The following is a 19273-nucleotide window of genomic DNA, read 5'->3' on the forward strand; positions in this document are numbered from 1 at the left end:
ATTTTTGTTGCTATATCTCGAATCTCGAAAACACTTCGGCTATAGAGTTAAGGCTTAGATGCTTGAAAATTGTATTCTTAGAAGACATCTCTGTGGTCGTCTTTTTTTAAAAGCCGATAAACTCATATTTTTTTTGTAAAGCGCGCGAGTAAATGGTCTTATATGTGAATGGAATGAAATTCGTTGTTGTATTAAGATAAATTAGTTAATAACTACTGCAATTATGTCTTTTAATTTTATGAATGTAACAGAGCCAAAAAATAACAATATATAATACAAAAAAATACTCATAAAGGCACAGACGCAAAAGAGTAGAGAATGAAATAGATGATCCGACTAATGTCAATTACTTATTGATTGTACCATTGACCAGTGGTAGGTTTTTACTACAACACACGTCGGACCTTTTTTTTAATGGTAATTGGTTGGTAAATGGTACCTTTGCCCATGGATATGATAAGAATTATAAAACACTCCTTTCTTCGTCAATGCGCTACATAAAGGCATGTTATATATATTACACTAGCTTTATATGTATTGACACCTAAGTGGCAGTGTTACTTGGTGGTAGGGTCTTTGTGCAAGCCCATCTGAGCAGGTATCACCCTAACATCATATATTCTACCCTAATCCGCAGTATTTAAAATGTGCTGTGTTCCGGTTGGAAGGGCGAGTGAGCCAGTGTAACTGTAATCGGTGGTGGCGCATTGGTTAATATTTCTAAAGGCGCCAATGTCTATGGGAGATGGTGACCACTTACCGTCAGTTGGTCCATCTGCCCGCATACTAATGTAAAATAAAGAAAATAGCTTTTTGTTCTAAATCGCTTATATTTTACATTTTGTCTCGGGCCTTAGATGCTTTTGCTAAGGTTAGGCTTACAAAGGTTACAAAAATGTAGGTCTAAATATAGTTGCCCATGAAATGTACGTCAAAGTTTGTTAGAAAAATCAATAAGACGTGGGCGACGCTGCAGGCAACAGCTGGTTATAAATACATATATTAACGACATTCCTAAAGGCCTTCACAGACCGATGATTAAATTATGAAATTAAATTTAACTTCTATTCAGTTTATTATTGGCACTCGAATGTCACTTCTCAATATTCATGATACAGAACGGTTCGGAATGTAGATTCTAGGTGACCGGCAAGAAACTTAGTAGTTACTCTAATATTATAATTATTTCTTTTTGTATTTAGTGCGTATAAATTTTCCACTACCAAGTAACAGCGTGGAGTTTATTTCTAGTGATCGTTATAATCTTGAGATTCATAGAGATATATCACTAGATATAAAGAAGACAATATTAGAATATTTTAAAAAGCATTTGCAACATTTATATTGTTTTATTAACAATTCTCCCATCGACTAATTTTGTCTTGGTGCGATAGGCGAAAAAAAAAAACACTAAAGAGTATACCTAGCATTAGTTCTTGAGCATTCAGTGTGTTGATAGATAATTTAACTTAAACAGGGCCGCAGAATGCGGTCAGTCAGCGCGGTCGTTCGCCGGCAGCGAGGCGGGCGGCGCGGCCTCCGTGTTCGAGGAGGCGGCCCGTTTTCGCGGAGACGAAGATGAATTCGATGTCATCCTACCACACTTTCAGAGGGTGGCGATAAGCGGGGAGGATACGTCCGGGGTGAGTGTGGCCTCACAAAGTAGGAACTATAAAGTATACTTCTTACAGAGCCAGTCCTTGCATTGACTTAATAAATTTAAAAATAAAGTCAACTATTTTTGTGATGTATATCGGTGTGTGATCCTACGATCAGGTTTCGTCACTACGACTACTAGTAATATTCTCGCTACCACACACCAGGTACCGCTGGAAGACTTGCAGCAGGCGTCGTCGTACCTGGTGCAGGCGCTGGAGATCCGCAAGCGGTACATGGACATGTCGCAGCAGAGCTTCGCCAGCATCACGGCGCGCTTCCTGCGCAGCATCGACTCGGACGCCGCCGCGCACCACGCGCCCGTCGCGCGCGCGCCCCGGAACATCATCGCCGGTGAGCGACGACCCGGGACTGTTGCTGTACGCGACGAGCTATGGCAAACTCATGACGCCAACTCCCCGACTCCGCGAAGTCGACACATCCTTCAATTACTTCATGGTTAATAGTTATCCGCCACGGGTACGAACCCACACTGGAGCGGTGCGGTGGAACGAATTTCAATCCTTCTCCAGAGTAAAAAAGGAGATATTGTCCTTGCTTATATAATTTTTAGGTTATAATAATAGCTAAAAATAAAGATAAGTAAACGCACACAAAAATCAAAATACAGAACCTCCTCATTAAGAAACGCTCAACTATATCCAACCGTATCGTTTCTTTATTAACTTCCTTATTTCTAGACCACATCGTGCACCCCCCGTTCAAGGACAACAAGGATCCCTGGGAAGGTCCAACGCCAGAGGCGAAGGGCTATCTGATCAGACCCGACAACGGCGTGTTCAACTTATATAAGAAGACGGAGAACGGGGAGCAGAGGGTCCCCTACGACTACATCAACTTGGCTCAGTACATCCAGGACAAGAACACCATGTGCAACATGATAGCTGATGGCCCTCTGTGAGTATAAATGTTCATATATTTTAACCGAATGCGAAGAGCAATCATTTTTTTAAATTCTATGCCATGCTTGCTCATTAATACATATGCACAAAAGTGTTTCCTCTCTATGACTTCGTTTTGCTACTATTACCCCCCCCCCCCCCAGCAAGTCGTTCTGCTACCGGCGGCTGAGCTACCTGTCGTCCAAGTTCCAGCTGCACGTGCTGCTCAACGAGTTGCGCGAGCTGGCCTCACAGAAGGCCGTGCCGCATCGGGACTTCTATAACATACGGTACTCATAAATACTTCTGTTATTATCGCCGCGTCCATTTGTGTCCGTAAAATCAATTTAACTTTATATTGCTACCATTTATAATATATTTATTTTTAATTCTTTATTTATTGTTATGAAATAGGAGCCAAAAAAATAATGAATAATTATTTTTTACTTACATTTTTAACACTTTAACTATACAAATTATATTTAACTTACTTTACTTCGTCGTAGAGCTTTGTGCAAGCCATCAGGTGGTCCATCTGCACTTCTATCTCCCTATATAATAAAATCTTTCTATGTAACGTTTATTTCAAAGTAAAAGTGTGTTTGTAGGAAAGTTGATACGCACATACACGCCGCGTCATGTATGAACCAGAAACACCTCCTACGGTTCATCAAGAAGACTCTCAAGAACCACGCGGACGAGGTAAGTCTTCACGACCACATCATACAAATAGCAATGGGAAACACTTAAAAAATGTAGTATAAGTAATTTATTAGAGCTGGTTATTCACTTATTTATTTATCGTTAATGTTTATTTGGGATCCTTCCGGAATAGCCGATGGGGTCCTTCAGGGAACTATACTTGATCCATTTCTCTTCCTCAGTTATATCAGAGAACTCGCCGAAAACTCGATATTATTTCCTTGCTTATTATTTATTTTAATGCCGATTGAAAAATATTTCATGTATTTATGTATCTTCAGGTGGTGACACTACACAAGGGAACGCCGATGACCTTGAAAGCTGTGTTCCAATCCATGAACCTCAGCACTTACGACCTGACCGTCGACATGTTGGACGTACACGCGGTGAGCCTACCTACTTTAAATAGCTTTGACTAATATTTATCTGTGGCATTATTGGCATTATATATGTTACCTTTACCACAAAATGTTTATAAAAATAACCAGATGTGGTTTCTTAAATGAATTCTAACCTTGTAGATATTTTCTCACCAAAACTATTTTCTTCGAATATAACAGAACTCGATGGTTAGTTAATTGATTTTTTTTAAATTATCGGTTGTATTATAAATACAATTTATTACTGAAAAACTACTGAGTTTCTTGGAGATTCTTCTTGGTAGAATCTACATTCCGAAATGGTGGTATCTTTATATTTAATTCATGTAACATGACGATTCAAAAGTGCCCTTACTTTACTCTTTGAATTGATTTGATTTGAATAAATATTGGGTTTGACTATTTGTACTTTGGGAATATTTTTTAACATATTTTTTTTTAAATTTTGTAACAAATATCAATATCAAATATAACTGAATAATAATAATGAACTCTCAAGCTAAATTTTACATACAGGTATAAAACAAGTGCCCTGGGTTTTTGGATTAATGAATGTTCGTTAATCATTATTTAAACAAATATTTTAAGCATACACTATATCACTTCTTGAATAAATTTGTAACTAATTTGAAGTTCTTCTGAAATAATAATGAGGGGAACAAAAATTTACCTACCATTCAGGACCGTAACACGTTCCACCGCTTCGACAAGTTCAACGCCAAGTACAACCCCATCGGGGAGAGTCGTCTGCGAGAAGTGTTCCTCAAGACGGACAACTACATGAACGGGAAGTACTTCGCAAGGATCATTAAGGTTAGTGGATAGTAACTGCGACAACAGAAACATACTAGGTGAAAGGGCTTTGTGCAAGCCCGTCTGGGTATGTATCATCTATTTATCAGATATTCTACCGATAAACATCGATTTTTAGGAAGGGCGAGGGAGCCAGTGTAACTACAGTCACAATAGAAATAAAATCTTAGTTCCCTAGGTTTGTGGCGCACTGGCGCTGTAAGGAATAATTAATATTTCTTAAGTCGCCAATGTTTATGGCAGTGATGACCATTTATCATCATCATTCCTCCGTCATTTACCCGACCACCTATAACAAAAAAGGAATCTGAGACCCTGGTTCCGAAGTCTGAGTCCCAATAAAAATAAAGCGCTCAAAAAATATTTACAAAAAATCTAGGTGCAGTTTTCAAGGTAAAGCGATTATAGTTAATAACATAAATTCATTTTAAATTCACTTAAAAGTATCGATAACAACTTCGACTTACTTGAAATGTCTTTGAATACTTTTGTGTAGATTTGTCATGAACTATATAATTGCGATGTAATCAATTTAAAACTAGTCTTTGGTCGTGGCATCGTCTCCCGCGAGCGAAGTGTGGAGGAAGGGGGGGTAATGAATGCAAAATATAATGATGAACGGTTGTGTAGTGTGTTTTATTTGTTTGTCACGTCTTAACTATTCAGCTGATTATGAAATTTTGCTTGCACGCTGTCAGGGATACAGAAAGGTCATAGGGAATCTAACAACCCCCTCCCCCCATACACGCATATAAAAATGTAACAAGTAATTTTTTAAACTCGTTCAGTAATGACTTTACTTGTTGAACTGCAATGTCATGTCAGTTTAAGAACAAAGCTGTTAAGTTCTCTATTGAAACGGCCGAGATGGCCTAGAGGTAAGAACGCGTGAATCTTAACCGATGATCGTGGGTTCAAACCCGGGCAAGCACCACTGAATTTTCATGTGCTTAATTTGTGTTTATAATTCATCTCGTGTTTAACGGTGAAGGAAAACATCGTGAGGAAACCTGCATGTGTCTAATTTCATTGAAATTATGCCACATGTGTATTCTACCAACCCGCATTGGAGCAGCGTGGTTGAATAAGCTCCAAACCTTCTCCTCAAAAGAGAGAGGAGGCCTTAGCCCAGCAGTGGGACATTAACAGGCTGTTACTGTTACATATATGATTAATTTGTGTTTATAATTCGTCTCGTGTTTGACGGTGAAGGAAAACATCGTGAGGAAACCTGCGTGTGTCTAATTTCATTGAAATTCTGCCACATGTGTATTCTACCAACCCACATTGGAGCAGCATGGTGGAATAAGCTCTAAACCTCCTCAAAATGGAGAGGAGGCCTTAGCCCAGCAGTGGGACACTAACAGGCTGTTACTGTTACTGTACATATATGGTTGTGCATTGGTATAGAACGCTTTGTAGCCTGTAGTAGCGAGGTTCAAACGAAGTGTGTGTCGCAGGAGGTGGCGTCCGACCTGGAGGAGAGCAAGTACCAGAACGCTGAGCTGCGCCTCTCCATCTACGGGAAGAGTGCGACCGAGTGGGCCAAGCTCGCCAAGTGGGCCATCGCCTACAACGTGCACTCCAACAACGTGCGCTGGCTCATACAGATACCGCGACTATAGTGAGTCGCTCTCCCACCCACTCGCTCACCACACTTATGTCCTTTGTGAATTACTAGCTTTAATAAGGATCTATATAAAATGTTTATATCGTAATACATATAACTGTAATGTTTACGCGACACAGCAGCATAGTTCCCAGTCGATATGATTTTTTCCGACACTTAAACAATTATCGACATATTTCAGCCAATTTACCCAAAACATTATTGTAGTATACACCTTTTCTCATGGATCACTTCATCCACTGGTGAAAACCGTATGAAAAACCGTTCGGTGGTTTTTGAGTGTATCGTGGTCTGACAGACAGAAATATTTTTTTTATTACCTTCATTATTTCATATATTAGATACAATTTTTGAAACTTGGCTCATAAATCGTTGGCGTTTTCCGAGACACAACATTTATATATATCATATATTATTATATATATAAATATTGTGTCCGTGTGTGTATATATAAAGCTATATAACTCATTAGTCTAAAACAATTTCCAGCGACATCTTCAAGTCGAACAAGATAATGAACAACTTCCAAGAGTTCCTCAGCAACATCTTCCAGCCTCTCTTCGAGGTCACCAACGACCCGAACAGCAACCTTGAACTACATAAATTCCTCACGGTAAGTCTATTTCGATTAATCCAACATCACTTCGACTTTTCGAATTGATCTCCAAATTTTCAACTTAATAAGCATGATATTATTATTTTTTGTGTCATATTGTGCAAGCCTGTCACCGATATGACCGCGAAACAGTAATACTTACTACAATTGTTGTGTTTCGGTTGGACAAGAGTGAGCTAGTGTAACTACATGCACAGACGTAACACATTAGTTCAAGGTCGGTGGCGCATTGGTGATGTAAGGAATAGTGAATATTTCTTACAATGACAATGTTTATGGGTGGTAGTGACCACTTACCACCTGCCCGTCACCCTCCCAATAACATAAAAAGGCGCACGTGTGCAAAAGACAGCTTCCCAATCTGGTACGACCAGAATGTAACCGCTAACTGCCGCGCAGCACGTGGTCGGCTTCGACAGCGTGGACGACGAGTCGAAGCCCGAGAACCCCATGCTGGACGCCGACGTGCGCTTCCCCCAGCAGTGGGACGACGAGGAGAACCCGCCCTACGCCTACTACCTCTACTACATGTACGCCAACATCACCGTGCTCAACCGCTTCCGGAAGTGAGTCGTGAACATGTTCACTGTTGCTGTTATTGTCCATTGCTAATATTTTCGTATAACTTGTTAAAATGTAAACTAACCAGGTAAATTCAAGAATTTAACCATTTTATGAAAGTGAGGTACTCTGCAAGTTGTAGATTGTTTTATTAAATTATTGTGTATGCATATGCTTTTATGTATAGAAAACAGACTATTATATAATTAGCGAAGCTATTGAATGCATTTTAAGATTATTATTGTATAATTATTATATGGCGTAGAAGTGTAAATGCGATTGCGACGTAATGTGTAACGGTGGTGTGCAGGGAGCAGGGCCTGAACACGTTCGTGCTGCGGCCACACTGCGGCGAGGCGGGCGCCGTGCAGCACCTCGTGTGCGGGTTCATGCTGGCCGAGAACATCTCGCACGGCCTGCTGCTGCGGAAGGTACGAGACGACGCCAGACCCCCCCCCCTCCGCCGGTACACCACCCGACGGCCACTAACCGCCGACTCGCGCGCAGGTGCCGGTGCTGCAGTACCTGTACTACCTGGCGCAGATCTACATCGCCATGTCGCCGCTCAGCAACAACTCGCTGTTCCTGAACTACCACCGCAACCCGCTGCCCGAGTTCCTGGCGCGCGGGCTGTGCATCACGCTCAGCACGGACGACCCGCTGCAGTTCCACTTCACCAAGGTCTCGTCTCCGTGCACTCTACCAGTATTTAATTTATAATCATTACAAATCCAAGACATGTTCAATTCTTAGCTAGCGGCGCATTGTCTTGACTAATTTATACTTCTTGCGGTGCCGTGTCTTCAAGTGGAGGTACCCATTCTCCGCTAGGCATCCATTAAGCATTCCACCTTCCTAGTATTAATACAATGTGTCGTGAAATTATTTGGCGTGGTTGTCAATCGTGTGGTTCGCCTGCAGGAGCCGCTGATGGAGGAGTACAGCATCGCGGCGCAGGTGTGGAAGCTGAGCTCGTGCGACATGTGCGAGCTGGCGCGGAACTCCGTGCTCATGTCGGGCTTCCCGCACGAGGTAACACGCAGCACTCTGCTCCGTGCTATTCACTTCTTAGTTCCCATTTACGGTTTATAAATCCCTGTGCAAAATAGATGTAGAAATAAGTATGTAGAAATCACACATCACTTCAATTTAAGGCAGTCGAGCAGACAAAGTTAGGCAACAGATGACAGAGGGATGTTTGACAGATGAAGCAGTACTGGCTGGGCCCCAACTACACGAAGGAGGGCGTGGCCGGCAACGACATCACGCGCACCAACGTGCCCGACATACGCGTGTCCTTCCGCTACGAGGCGCTGCTCGACGAGCTCACCAACATATTCAAGGTAACCTTGACACACCACGCACCACACACCACGCACCACACACCACGCACCACACACCACGCACCACACACCACACACCCCGCACCACACACCCCGCACCACACACCCCGCACCACACACCCCGCACCACACACCACTGTCGTCTAGCGCCAATGTTTTGTATGTCGCCAATGTGTTTATCACGTCCTACGCCAGAACATATTAACACTGTTTAATATTCAATGAATTTACAAGATCTTTTATTACGACACATAAAAATAAGTATAAAAATAATAACTTCAAATTATAATATAAATACGACGTACTATAAATAAAACGAAATAATTATAAAAAAAATTCCAAGTGTCACACAGTAATGTGAGCTGAAAGTCACTCGGCATGTACGGCACTACGAGTATGTAACGCAATACATCCTTAGGCGTTATCTACTTGATCATTTCACACACATACATATATTTAAATATACATATATATCATATTAAGGAATATATAAAGAAATGCCGTTAAAATTCATACAAAAACAAAGAAAAACATACATGCAATTATATATCGTAAACTAATAAAATGACTTTCGGGATCTGACAGTGGCGCCGTGACATCTATTGGCGTATAAGGGAACTAATTTTAAATTACAATAGAACTATTCTATAACAAATCACGATCTTGAAACTTTAAAATACCGGTAGATCGGTTTTAAATATTTCCCGAGTGCGTTGTGAAGTTAGTTCTTACAAAATTAAGTTACTAGCTTAACTTTATGTCCGATGTGTATATTAAGCCCCGCCCATTCGCCAGATCCCGATAGAGACATACGTACAACAAAAATTGTTGTTTAAGGCTGTGTGGGGCATTTTGTGTTATTGCTTAGGCTTTGCTTGGTGTCTCACATTTATTGTAACAAACATACACACGTATAACATAGTAAAGTGTTAATAGCTATCTGTAAATCGTAGGTTCGAATTTGCCCCCTTAGCTCTATGGTCGTATTTTCTCCTAGGCCAAACTTCTCGCTTATCCCATATATGCCCAGAACTGTGTTGATACCAACTTTTTTATAATTTTCACATACATGTATATTAAGAAATTTGCTGCAGTTTTATAAGTCAGCGGGTCAAAAACGACCCCGTGAGCAAATAAGGGTTAAATAGAAAATATGAATATTAGTAATTCCATGAAAAAATATAACCATGTTACTTGGTGGTGATGAAATGACAATAAGAATTCGATTATCACTGTAAGAACAAATTCGAAACACCGCAGAAAACGCTCGTGAAAGTGTCAGACATGCGTAATAATTATAACATTACAAGAAGACACGCATCAAAATAGTATATGATAAGTCATTTATCAAGAAAACACATAACAGCTGAGTAATGAAGTCCTTACAGTGTGCCTGGTGCAAGTTTTTTTTGCTTATTTGAAAACAACGCCATCTAGTGACAATATTCGGAACTCCATACAAATAACAGTTCACGTTATCGAATAAGAAAACTCGCATATAGAATTGCACTGCAGATTTCTGATTCCAACATTTCACGAGTGAGATAGGTGATTTCCGACAGAACAGCTCTGCTTTATTAATCCAAACGCAAGTCGATATGTCTTTTTTTCTAATTCGCATAATTATTTTCTCTACTAACTTAAAATTAAATATTTAACAACTCGGCGCAAAGGTTTATTGAATCGTCTTGCGATGTAAAAATCTCAAGTTTGATACTGAACTTGGGCTTGTCGTCACCACTAACCTAACACACGCTTTACACTTAACAGGAATAATGTAAAAAAATCGCGTTCATTGTGTATTTGTATTGAAGTTAATCTAAATTATAAATATTTCATCTGATTGGTTATTTAAATAACAATAAACATTACAGGAAGGAATGTCGAGCCGCAGATAAATGCAAGGAGCGCATACAACTTACATAGCGTCGACATTAACCGATATAATCATGTCTGTAACCGACACTAAAGCGGAGCCGAGACATTCGCGTCAGCGACCGATACCGGTGTTATACATTAGTGTTGTATAAGATATCCCCCAATGTGATAATTCGGTGACTGTAAAACAAGTGCCATTCGCTGTAGTTAGAGTTCACACGGAACAAGGAGTGTGTTAGAAGTGACACAAATATTTATTAGCTGTTGCCCTCTCGCGACGTTTCCTATCTTACCTTGCTATGAAATTGTAACACATCTATTGGCACGCCAAGGGCTTTGTATGTCATACCGGGAAGCGGCATAACACTTACGCCGCCAGCCCCCTCCGCCGCCCCTATACGCCCACGTGTGCCGCGAGTACTATATAGTTCGTTGATATATTATTATAATAATAAGAAATATATATTTATTTTATTTATTGCTTTTCTATAACCATAATCGCAATCCGTAACGACAACATTTTTATTTAACTATAATCTGCATATTCCTTTCTTTGTATGCACATGTATAACGAAAAAGCAATGAATACTCGTAAATCAAACGCTAGGCCTATTTGTATATAATCGTGGCTTAGCGGTCGTTTAGTTAAACACTGATGTAGCACTTTCTGTCATTATTGATGAGACTGCCGCTTTGGTCGACTGGCTTGATGTAAGGCCGCAGATCCGAAGGTCCTGGGTTCAATTCCCAGGACGGGTCAGTAAAAAGTTATTGGGTTTTTCTGTCAGAAAATTCTCAGTAGCATCCCGGAGTCTGGAAGTTGGAAGTGTGTACACTCCCGTGCCTCGGAAAGCACGTGAAGCCGTTGGTCCTGCGCCTGAACTCTTTCCGGTCATGTCGGATTGCCGTCCCATCGGAATAGAGAGTGCACTTGTGTTTGCGCACTATAATATCTCCTGTGCAGTTGGCTAATCTCTCTTGAGATTTGCCGCCGTGGCCGAAATCGGTCTCGAGGATATTATTATCATTATTGATTTCCTATTTGAAAGAAGAAGACAGCATTGTTTAACAAATCACCCGCTAAACACCGTTTATAAGTAAGGTGTGATTGCAATTCAATAAAAATGTATTCAATCTAGAATAACTCATTGTATATACAGACTAAAAGTCCAAGCTAAAATTCATATTAAAAATACTAATTTAATACTAAAATTAAAAACACAGTGTTCGTTAACAATTATATAATTGTAAATACATAAATGTATTATTATATGTAGGCAGACACTGCACATTCCATCAATGTATTGCATGTGTAAAACTATAGCATATCCACCATACGTACATCAAACGTGACCTAACGATTCGCGTGCAAATCAGTACTCAGTGCTAGAAATCAATGCAAACGTTACATATAGAAACGTTGAGAACAAATTCGACTTTGAAATTTCGCCAACGTCGCTTTCCAAGGTTTTAACCTTAAAACTAAATGCTTAAATGTGTAATACTCATTTCTATAGCACTCTCTGTTCCGTGGTCGTTTCCTCGCTAGAGGTAGAATAACTTAGGCTAGATGATTGACAATATAAACAATTTGAAATTATACGGTCGCCTTCCCCGTTGTTGGAAATTTGATTGACTTTTTTGTCTGTGATCTAATTTCTTTTTATTTTACTTCCATTTCCAACCGAACTTAATCAATGTTATAAGCATATTGTAATATTAGTAGATTAAAAATATTTTTTTTTTGTAAATTTTAATTATTGATTTGAAAGGAATTGAAATTGAATTCTACTTACATGATATGTAATCTAAAGCTTATATGTTTTCTAATGCTTTTAAATTAATAAATAATCCTCATTAAAATTATAGCAACAACAAAGTACTTTATATATATAGTTTATATATTATAGTACTTTATATATGTATATATTTCAATGTTTTTTTAACAAGGTGTATTTTTTTTATTTCATCTTTAATTTTACAACAAATTTTTACTGTAATTTTCCATTGGGTGTTCGGGCTATTATATGTAAACATCAGTTTTCTTTTATATGTTTCTTGGTGGTAGTTCTTTGTGCAAACCTCTGGGTAGATACTACCCAATCATCACATATTCTACCGCCAAGCAGCAATATTTAGTATTGTTGAGTTCCGGTTAGAAGGGTGAGTGAGCCAGTGTAACTACGCGCACAAGGGACATAACATCTTAGTTCCCAATGTGATATATTGGTGATGTAAGAAATGGTTATTATTTCTTACGGTGCTAATGTCTATGGGTGGTGGTGACCACTTTCCATTAGGTGGCCCATCAGCCCGTCCACCAGCCTATATAATACAATGTTAATGTTTGAAATTTAATGTTTGTTTATCGCATTTTTGATGATTCTAATGATAGTGGAGTGTTTTAACCATAAATTAATGTCTGACCACTAAGAAGATGCGTTCCTGAACGTCTGTCCGATTTTTTATTTTAAAAACATTTAATATCGTTTATTTTCTCTATAACGAACAATGTCATAAAATATATATCATTATTTAAATTTAAAAATTTAATTTTATAGTAAATTAAATAAATAAGTAAACGATATAAATAAACATGGCGTGTTACAATGTTCTATCAAACATCTATTGGTTTGTATCAATCATGAACAAATGACAGATGTCAGCAACGCATGTTCTCAGCGAACGGAGTCAGTACCTCATGACATTGGAAATCCTAATTCCTAAGTCCTGTATTTTAATTTTGCCATATATTTTATTTCATATTATGAAACATGCTCTAAAAATTGTATTTGATGTTTGTTCCAATGTTTGAGCCAACGTTTTCGCTTGTGATGTTTGCTTTTACCATTCAATCATTGTGTATCTTTTGCTAAGATCACTTATATACTAATCACATTTGTCAACAGCTTGATCGCTTCATTTCCCGAATACGTGTTCTGAAACTTGTATTAGCTTTTAATAAACATTCACTGTTTGTTGTAATGCTTTCGTGTATGTTTTTCTTGTTGGGAATATTTTTGGAATGCCTACAATGCTCTCGGCATAGACAATAATAAATTAATCTTAATTCGTAATAAATCAATCGATAGAGAAACGTAACATTTTGTTCAATTTATCAATCAGGGCTGCCAACTTTCGGATTTTACCTCTAAATTTTTAATACAAGTTATGTCAATTAGGAGTTTTCTTTGACCATCATGTGACATAAAACTAAACATTTTTCTGGTTTCTTATTCAACTTAAATTAAAATAATGAAATATAAAATTGTTTAACATTCATTTATATATTAATTTTGAATTAAACGTAGAGGTAAAACCTTGCAAAGGTCAGCAGCAACTTTGTAGGCAATCTAAAAAATCCACAAGAGAAAGTATATATGATTACTTATAGTCTATATTTAATTCCAAATAAGTTATGAAGCATTTTAATGTAAAGTTAATGTACTTAATCAAATTGGAAGGAAATTATATAAAAAAATTGTTACATCACTTATCATATTTACACATTATACACGAGGGTGTACTTTATCATGTTGTTGGAAATAAAACTGCTCACATACAATCGTCTTGTAATTTAATACCATCACCACGGTATAAATGTTGAAGGGTGGATGTCGTTTTTATACATATTATTATATATCACGTATCAGTATTTTACTGGTGGTAGAGCTTCGTGCAAGCTCGTCTGGGTAGGTACCACCCACTCATCAGATATTCTAACGCAAAACAGCAGTACTCGGTATTGTTGTGTTCCGGTTTGAAGGGTGAGTGGTATTATATATCACTTACATATCAGTATAAGGATTTCTAAACAATGATATACACTTACCATATCAACTGCGGAAGTATAATTGATATGAACAAGGAACACCAAAGGTCCAACAAACACAGAATACCACAGATTGCACAAAAAAGTAAGCAAATAATATTTTTTTTTGCCACTCTTCGATCTCTTACCACGGGGCCGAGATATAATAATAATAATATTTATGTGTGAGATGACATATGTGAAATGGAAGTAACTGAGGATATGAGATAAGAGATGAGTGAAAGAGAAAACCTGCTAACTGCAAATACATGGGGCAAGGGCAAGTGAATGATGAATGAGTACTTAAATATAAAAACTCCCATTATATAACTAATATAACATTTCAATTATGTTTACTTTTATTAAACTATATTTATATATTTTATTTCATAAACAAAACTATATATTATAATAATAATAATAATATCCTGGGACATTTTTCACACACGGCCATCTGATCCCAAATTAAGCTTGTACTGAGCTTGTACTATGGAAACCAGACAACTGATATACTAAATATACTGTTTTTCTTTTTGTAAATACATACTTATATAGATAATAACACCCAGGCTCAGGACAAACAGACAAATTCATGCACACAAATGTCTGTCCTGGGTGGGAATCGAACCCACAACCTTCGGCGTGAAAGGCAAGTATCTACCAACTACGCCAACCGGCTCGTCATATATTAAATAAATCTTTCATTAAAAGTACTAAAATACAATCCCACTATTTTATCATTAAAATTATAATATTTTATGTTGGTACAAAATTATAATGGTATAAAGAAACGATTTCATTATATTGTATAGAAAAAAATCAGTATATATGTGACTAACATTTAATATTTTATAAAATATCCAATGCCTTTATAGAGTTGAGACTTAAAAAATATCTTTGTTGAAATTCAATCATATCTATGAAAATTTCATAACACTAAATGTTTTTATAAACCGTGTGTCGGTTTTAGTCGGAAATTTTAGCTTTTATATCCAATTACTAAAATGAATAAAATTTATACGAGATTCGTACTCGTACTTGTACGAGATTCGGTAGTGTCGAAAGAGCTTTAAATTTACTTACAAGATTTGACCCATACAAATAACAGGTGCAATTATATTAAAGCTTGTAAAAATGGCGATAAAATTCTGCTTAGATATAGCAACTTTTCGTTTTATGTAATGTACGGTTTTTCGACGGGACAAATAACATGTTTTATTAATTAGAAAGTTTTTGTGTATATATAAATTGTTGTAAACAATAAAATTACAAGCACTGCGGGGGTCTCTTTTGCCCAGAGACTATCAGCTATGTTACAATATATGGGACGTGATACGATGTTTCATGTACATTATATATATCATATTTCCATACAGACTGAAAAGTTTTATAAATACTCGTTTAAAATGTTTAACAACATTCAAAATTTATTATTCAACAAAGTATGTGGAAGTAAATTAAGGCATATAATTAAAAACAAAAATAAATAAACATATAATTGTTTTTTTTGTTGGCTTAAAAACATTGAATTCAACTCTTAGTTTTTTGATAAAAGGTTTTTAGAAAACAATTAATGGACAGGAAAACCACCATTTTAAAATCATTCAACGCCATCTGTTGGATATTCAAAGGTTTAACAATATATTTTCAATATAATTCAATATTTAAATATATAATTAATTCTTTCATAACATAAATTACATAATATCGTCTTGTGTCTGCTTAGAAGCAATTACGTCTTGTATCACGCTTACAAGCAATTTGTATTATTACTTTGAATTTTATTGAATGTGCTTTTAAGTGTTGTAAAGGGTTAAGCAATATAATATATGATGAAATGATTCATTATTGAGTTAGAGAAAGGGGGGCCTTGCGGTGTGTTCCAGCGATCTCTGACAGAGAATATAAGTTCATTTCCTTCATAATACATAAATGAAAATAATAGATGTCAGTTTAAATGTTTTCTATTGCACTATTTAAATTAATCATACTGATTTTATCGATCAAAATTATTAATATAATTAAACATAATTGACAAAATGCTATAATCTGCACGGTCTATAATGATTTGCAGGCTCGCCAGGCGCCCGGAGAGCTCTACGGAGTGGTGCTTCGTACTCCGCCTCCGAATAGCTTCGCTCACGGTACTAAGTAATGTACTCTACCCGCTACCCGTCACGTTACTGACATTGATTACCGGCTCAAGTACATATATAAACGTTGGCTACTTTTACTTGAAAATTATTTGTTTTATGGTTATCGGAGATGGAAAATTTATTAATATTATTAAGGCTTATAAAATATTTTTTTCTAAATGCTTTCTAATTAATTGTTCTATTATGTCAGGCAACTGTGTGTGTAAAACTTTTTAATTTGTTTTTATACTGCCTTTTTAAGATTTGGCTGTTAAGTGTTTTTAGGCTCAAATAACAAATTATTAATATTATATATATAGTTTATTATATACTATATATATATATATATATATATATAGTTTATTGCCATATTGTTTGCGACGAATTGTTCTAAATTACACTAAGGGTTCTTACAGACGAACGGCAAGTTGTGAACGGCAGCCGTCGCCACCTGTCGACGGCAGCCGTCGCCACCTGTCGACGACAGTCGTCAACGCGTCGACGGCAGCAGTCAATACTTCGACGGCTGCCGCCGGCAGGCGACCACGGCTGCCGTCGACAGGCGACAACGCTTGCCGCGAGTGCCGCATACTAGCAGTCTTGGTCGGCTTGTACAGGAGCCAGTTGCAAAATGGCGTCCGATGAAGAAACATTGTTATTGCTTTTATGCGTACTCCACTACAACACATCCTGAAAGACCGAAAAGTCAACTCACAAATATTGAAAGCTTATCCTCTGAGGATTCTGTTTCAAATACCATAATAACTGAACTCTTCTCAGAATAATTTACTTTTTGTCTAAATTATTGTTATATTGTTTGTTTTTATGTTTTGTATGGTTTTACTACAAGTTGATTATGAGAAAAAAAATTGCAAAGATTGATCAGGAAAATTAATAAATCTTGTAGCGGCGCCACTTGTGATTTTATAATCAGTATTATGGAGAATTTGTTGTTAAAAGTTTTATAGTATAATATAAATGTTAATTAATGTTAAGTAAAGTTCCTATTTTAACTTAAATTAAAAATGTTGCCAAAGTTATATTGATTTGATCTCATTAAAGTTATGTCCAGTATATACCATTTTTTGATAAAATTAAACCCTTCCTTCAAACGAGGCGTGAAGAGGCATCTTGCGGGCCGGCAAGGCGAGGGCGGCTAGTGCAGAACCTTCTTCCCGACTGTACTGGCCGTCCTCGCGTTTGGACTCTACTACCACTTAACATCAGGTGGAGTAGAGTCATTTGCCCTCCCGGGTAATATAAAAAAAAAAAAAAAAACCCTCTTACCTTAATGTCATAGCGAGTCTTTGCTCAGCTGGTATACTTTTTCGCATCACAGTGTCTTGGCGAGATATTGAAAGTTTCAAAATAGATGTCAACTCATCAAAAGAAGCGATTGACATTCGAAAGTAATTGAAAAAATTTTTTTCGGACCTTCGCAAACGTGGATACAGTGTATAAAAATCTCCCTCTTGTTCTCTATACATTAATATTTCTTCAACCCACACTGAACGTGTCTTTCTTTTTCGTTGTCGTCGGCGATGGCGGAGTAAAAGCAATAACAATGTTTCTTCATCGGACGCCATTTTGCAACTGGCTCCTGTACAAGCCGACCAAGACTGCTAGTATGCGGCACTCGCGGCAAGCGTTGTCGCCTGTCGACGGCAGCCGTGGTCGCCTGCCGGCGGCAGCCGTCGACGTATTGACTGCTGCCGCCGACGCGTTGACGACTGTCGTCGATAGGTGGCGACGGCTGCCGTTCACAACTTGCCGTTCGTCTGTAAGAACGCTAAGAATGGTGTTGATATTGTTCTACACAATCTGTAAACGAATTTGTTAGAACTAACAAGATGGATATCTCTCTCTAATATATGAGTTTGATAAGGACAACATGTTTATTTTGACTACCCGTTCAAGTTAGAATGCAGAGGTTCAAATTGCGGATCAGGATATTTAAATGTTAATATTTTTTTCTTTAAAGGAATTTTTAGCGTTCAATCCTTTATCTTAGGAATACATGTCGAACGGTTAATTTTGATCTCTCTCTAGGTGTGTCTTATTGCCGTTACATCGGTCTACAGTGAGCAAGCAAACTGCACTTGTGTTTATGCAGTCTTGTTTCTTGTTTTTTTTATATAATAGGAAGGCGGACGAGCATATGGGCCACCTGATGGTAAGTGATCACCAACGCCCATAGACATTGGCATTGTATGAAATGTTAACCATCGCCAATGCGCCACCAACCTTGGGAACTAAGATGTTATGTACCTTGTGCCTGTAATTAAACTGGCTCACTCACCCTTCAAACTGAAACACAACAATACCAAGTACTGCTGTTTTGCGGTAGTATATCTGATGAGTGGGTGGTACCTACCCAGACGAGCTTGCACAAAGCTCTACCACCAGTAACAAGTGCTCTTGTGCAATATATCTCTTGCGCAGTTGGCTCTCGATCAGGTTATCATATCTGTTAGTTCTGCCAAATCAATTTAGTTAAGATGTTATTCTTATCAGCACCAATAATATATTTTAAGCGCACGCTTTTTTATGTGATGATTGTGCAATTTTTTTTATTAAGTATATTAATTTAGCAGTTTATGTAATTTTCAATAACAAAGTTGATTCAATATGAAATGTTAGATTTATATAAATAAACTTTCTTGCATATTTATAAGCTATCATGAAATGACGCTATTACTGTTAAAAAAAATAATGTAGTTAGGATTTTTAAAATCAATAAATATCTTGTTTGTATCACATGTATTTTGATTTTACACCTTTGATAATAAATAAATATATTATTATTTTATAATATAAGTAGGCGGACGAGCATATGAGCTACATGA

General features: G+C 37.4%; 2 protein-coding genes and 1 long non-coding RNA gene across 8 annotated transcripts in view; 2 read left to right on the forward strand and 1 right to left on the reverse strand.

Annotated features, from left to right (window-relative positions):
- LOC126776045 (AMP deaminase 2) overlaps positions 1-16596 on the forward strand; it is a 43623-nt gene extending 27027 nt beyond the window's left edge. For 5 of the 6 annotated variants that reach the window (XM_050498301.1, XM_050498304.1, XM_050498303.1 and 2 more), the window contains 15 exons: positions 1478-1643; positions 1824-2010; positions 2358-2574; positions 2723-2848; positions 3167-3260; positions 3542-3646; positions 4322-4453; positions 5914-6077; positions 6573-6696; positions 7099-7265; positions 7571-7691; positions 7768-7941; positions 8182-8292; positions 8466-8603; positions 16367-16596. In XM_050498301.1, the coding sequence (XP_050354258.1) occupies positions 1478-1643; positions 1824-2010; positions 2358-2574; positions 2723-2848; positions 3167-3260; positions 3542-3646; positions 4322-4453; positions 5914-6077; positions 6573-6696; positions 7099-7265; positions 7571-7691; positions 7768-7941; positions 8182-8292; positions 8466-8603; positions 16367-16447 (2107 nt within the window). In that variant the 3' untranslated portion in view covers positions 16448-16596. Of the gene's footprint in view, positions 1-1477; positions 1644-1823; positions 2011-2357; positions 2575-2722; positions 2849-3166; positions 3261-3541; positions 3647-4321; positions 4454-5913; positions 6078-6572; positions 6697-7098; positions 7266-7570; positions 7692-7767; positions 7942-8181; positions 8293-8465; positions 8604-10477; positions 14126-16366 lie in introns of those variants that run through there. The other variant, XM_050498305.1, reaches the window with a different exon arrangement.
- Positions 16597-16714: 118 nt separating this feature from the next.
- Positions 16715-18214, reverse strand: LOC126776047 (uncharacterized). The gene is made up of 2 exons (XM_050498307.1): positions 17715-18214; positions 16715-17117 (listed from the first exon to the last, which is right to left on the reverse strand). Exons 1-2 carry the CDS (start codon positions 18011-18013, stop codon positions 16838-16840), a joined length of 579 nt encoding a protein of 192 aa, XP_050354264.1. The 5' UTR covers positions 18014-18214; the 3' UTR covers positions 16715-16837.
- LOC126776048 (uncharacterized) lies at positions 18208-19184 on the forward strand. Its single transcript, XR_007669930.1, has 2 exons — positions 18208-18539; positions 18841-19184. It is a non-coding gene; the product is annotated as an uncharacterized LOC126776048 (long non-coding RNA).
- The last annotated feature ends 89 nt before the right edge of the window (positions 19185-19273 follow it).

The sequence above is a fragment of the Nymphalis io genome, chromosome 19 (assembly GCF_905147045.1).
Source record: "Nymphalis io chromosome 19, ilAglIoxx1.1, whole genome shotgun sequence".
Classification (NCBI taxonomy): Eukaryota; Metazoa; Arthropoda; class Insecta; order Lepidoptera; family Nymphalidae; genus Nymphalis; species Nymphalis io.

Bases quoted from the DNA above. Each gene is read 5' to 3' on its own strand.
- LOC126776047 (XM_050498307.1), bottom strand. From the start codon at position 18,013: ATGGCGTCCGATGAAGAAACATTGTTATTGCTTTTACTCCGCCATCGC. The intron at 17,118-17,714 runs GTAAGAGGGTTT...TCGGTCTTTCAG, and splicing joins AGACTCGCTATGACATTAAG to GATGTGTTGTAGTGGAGTAC.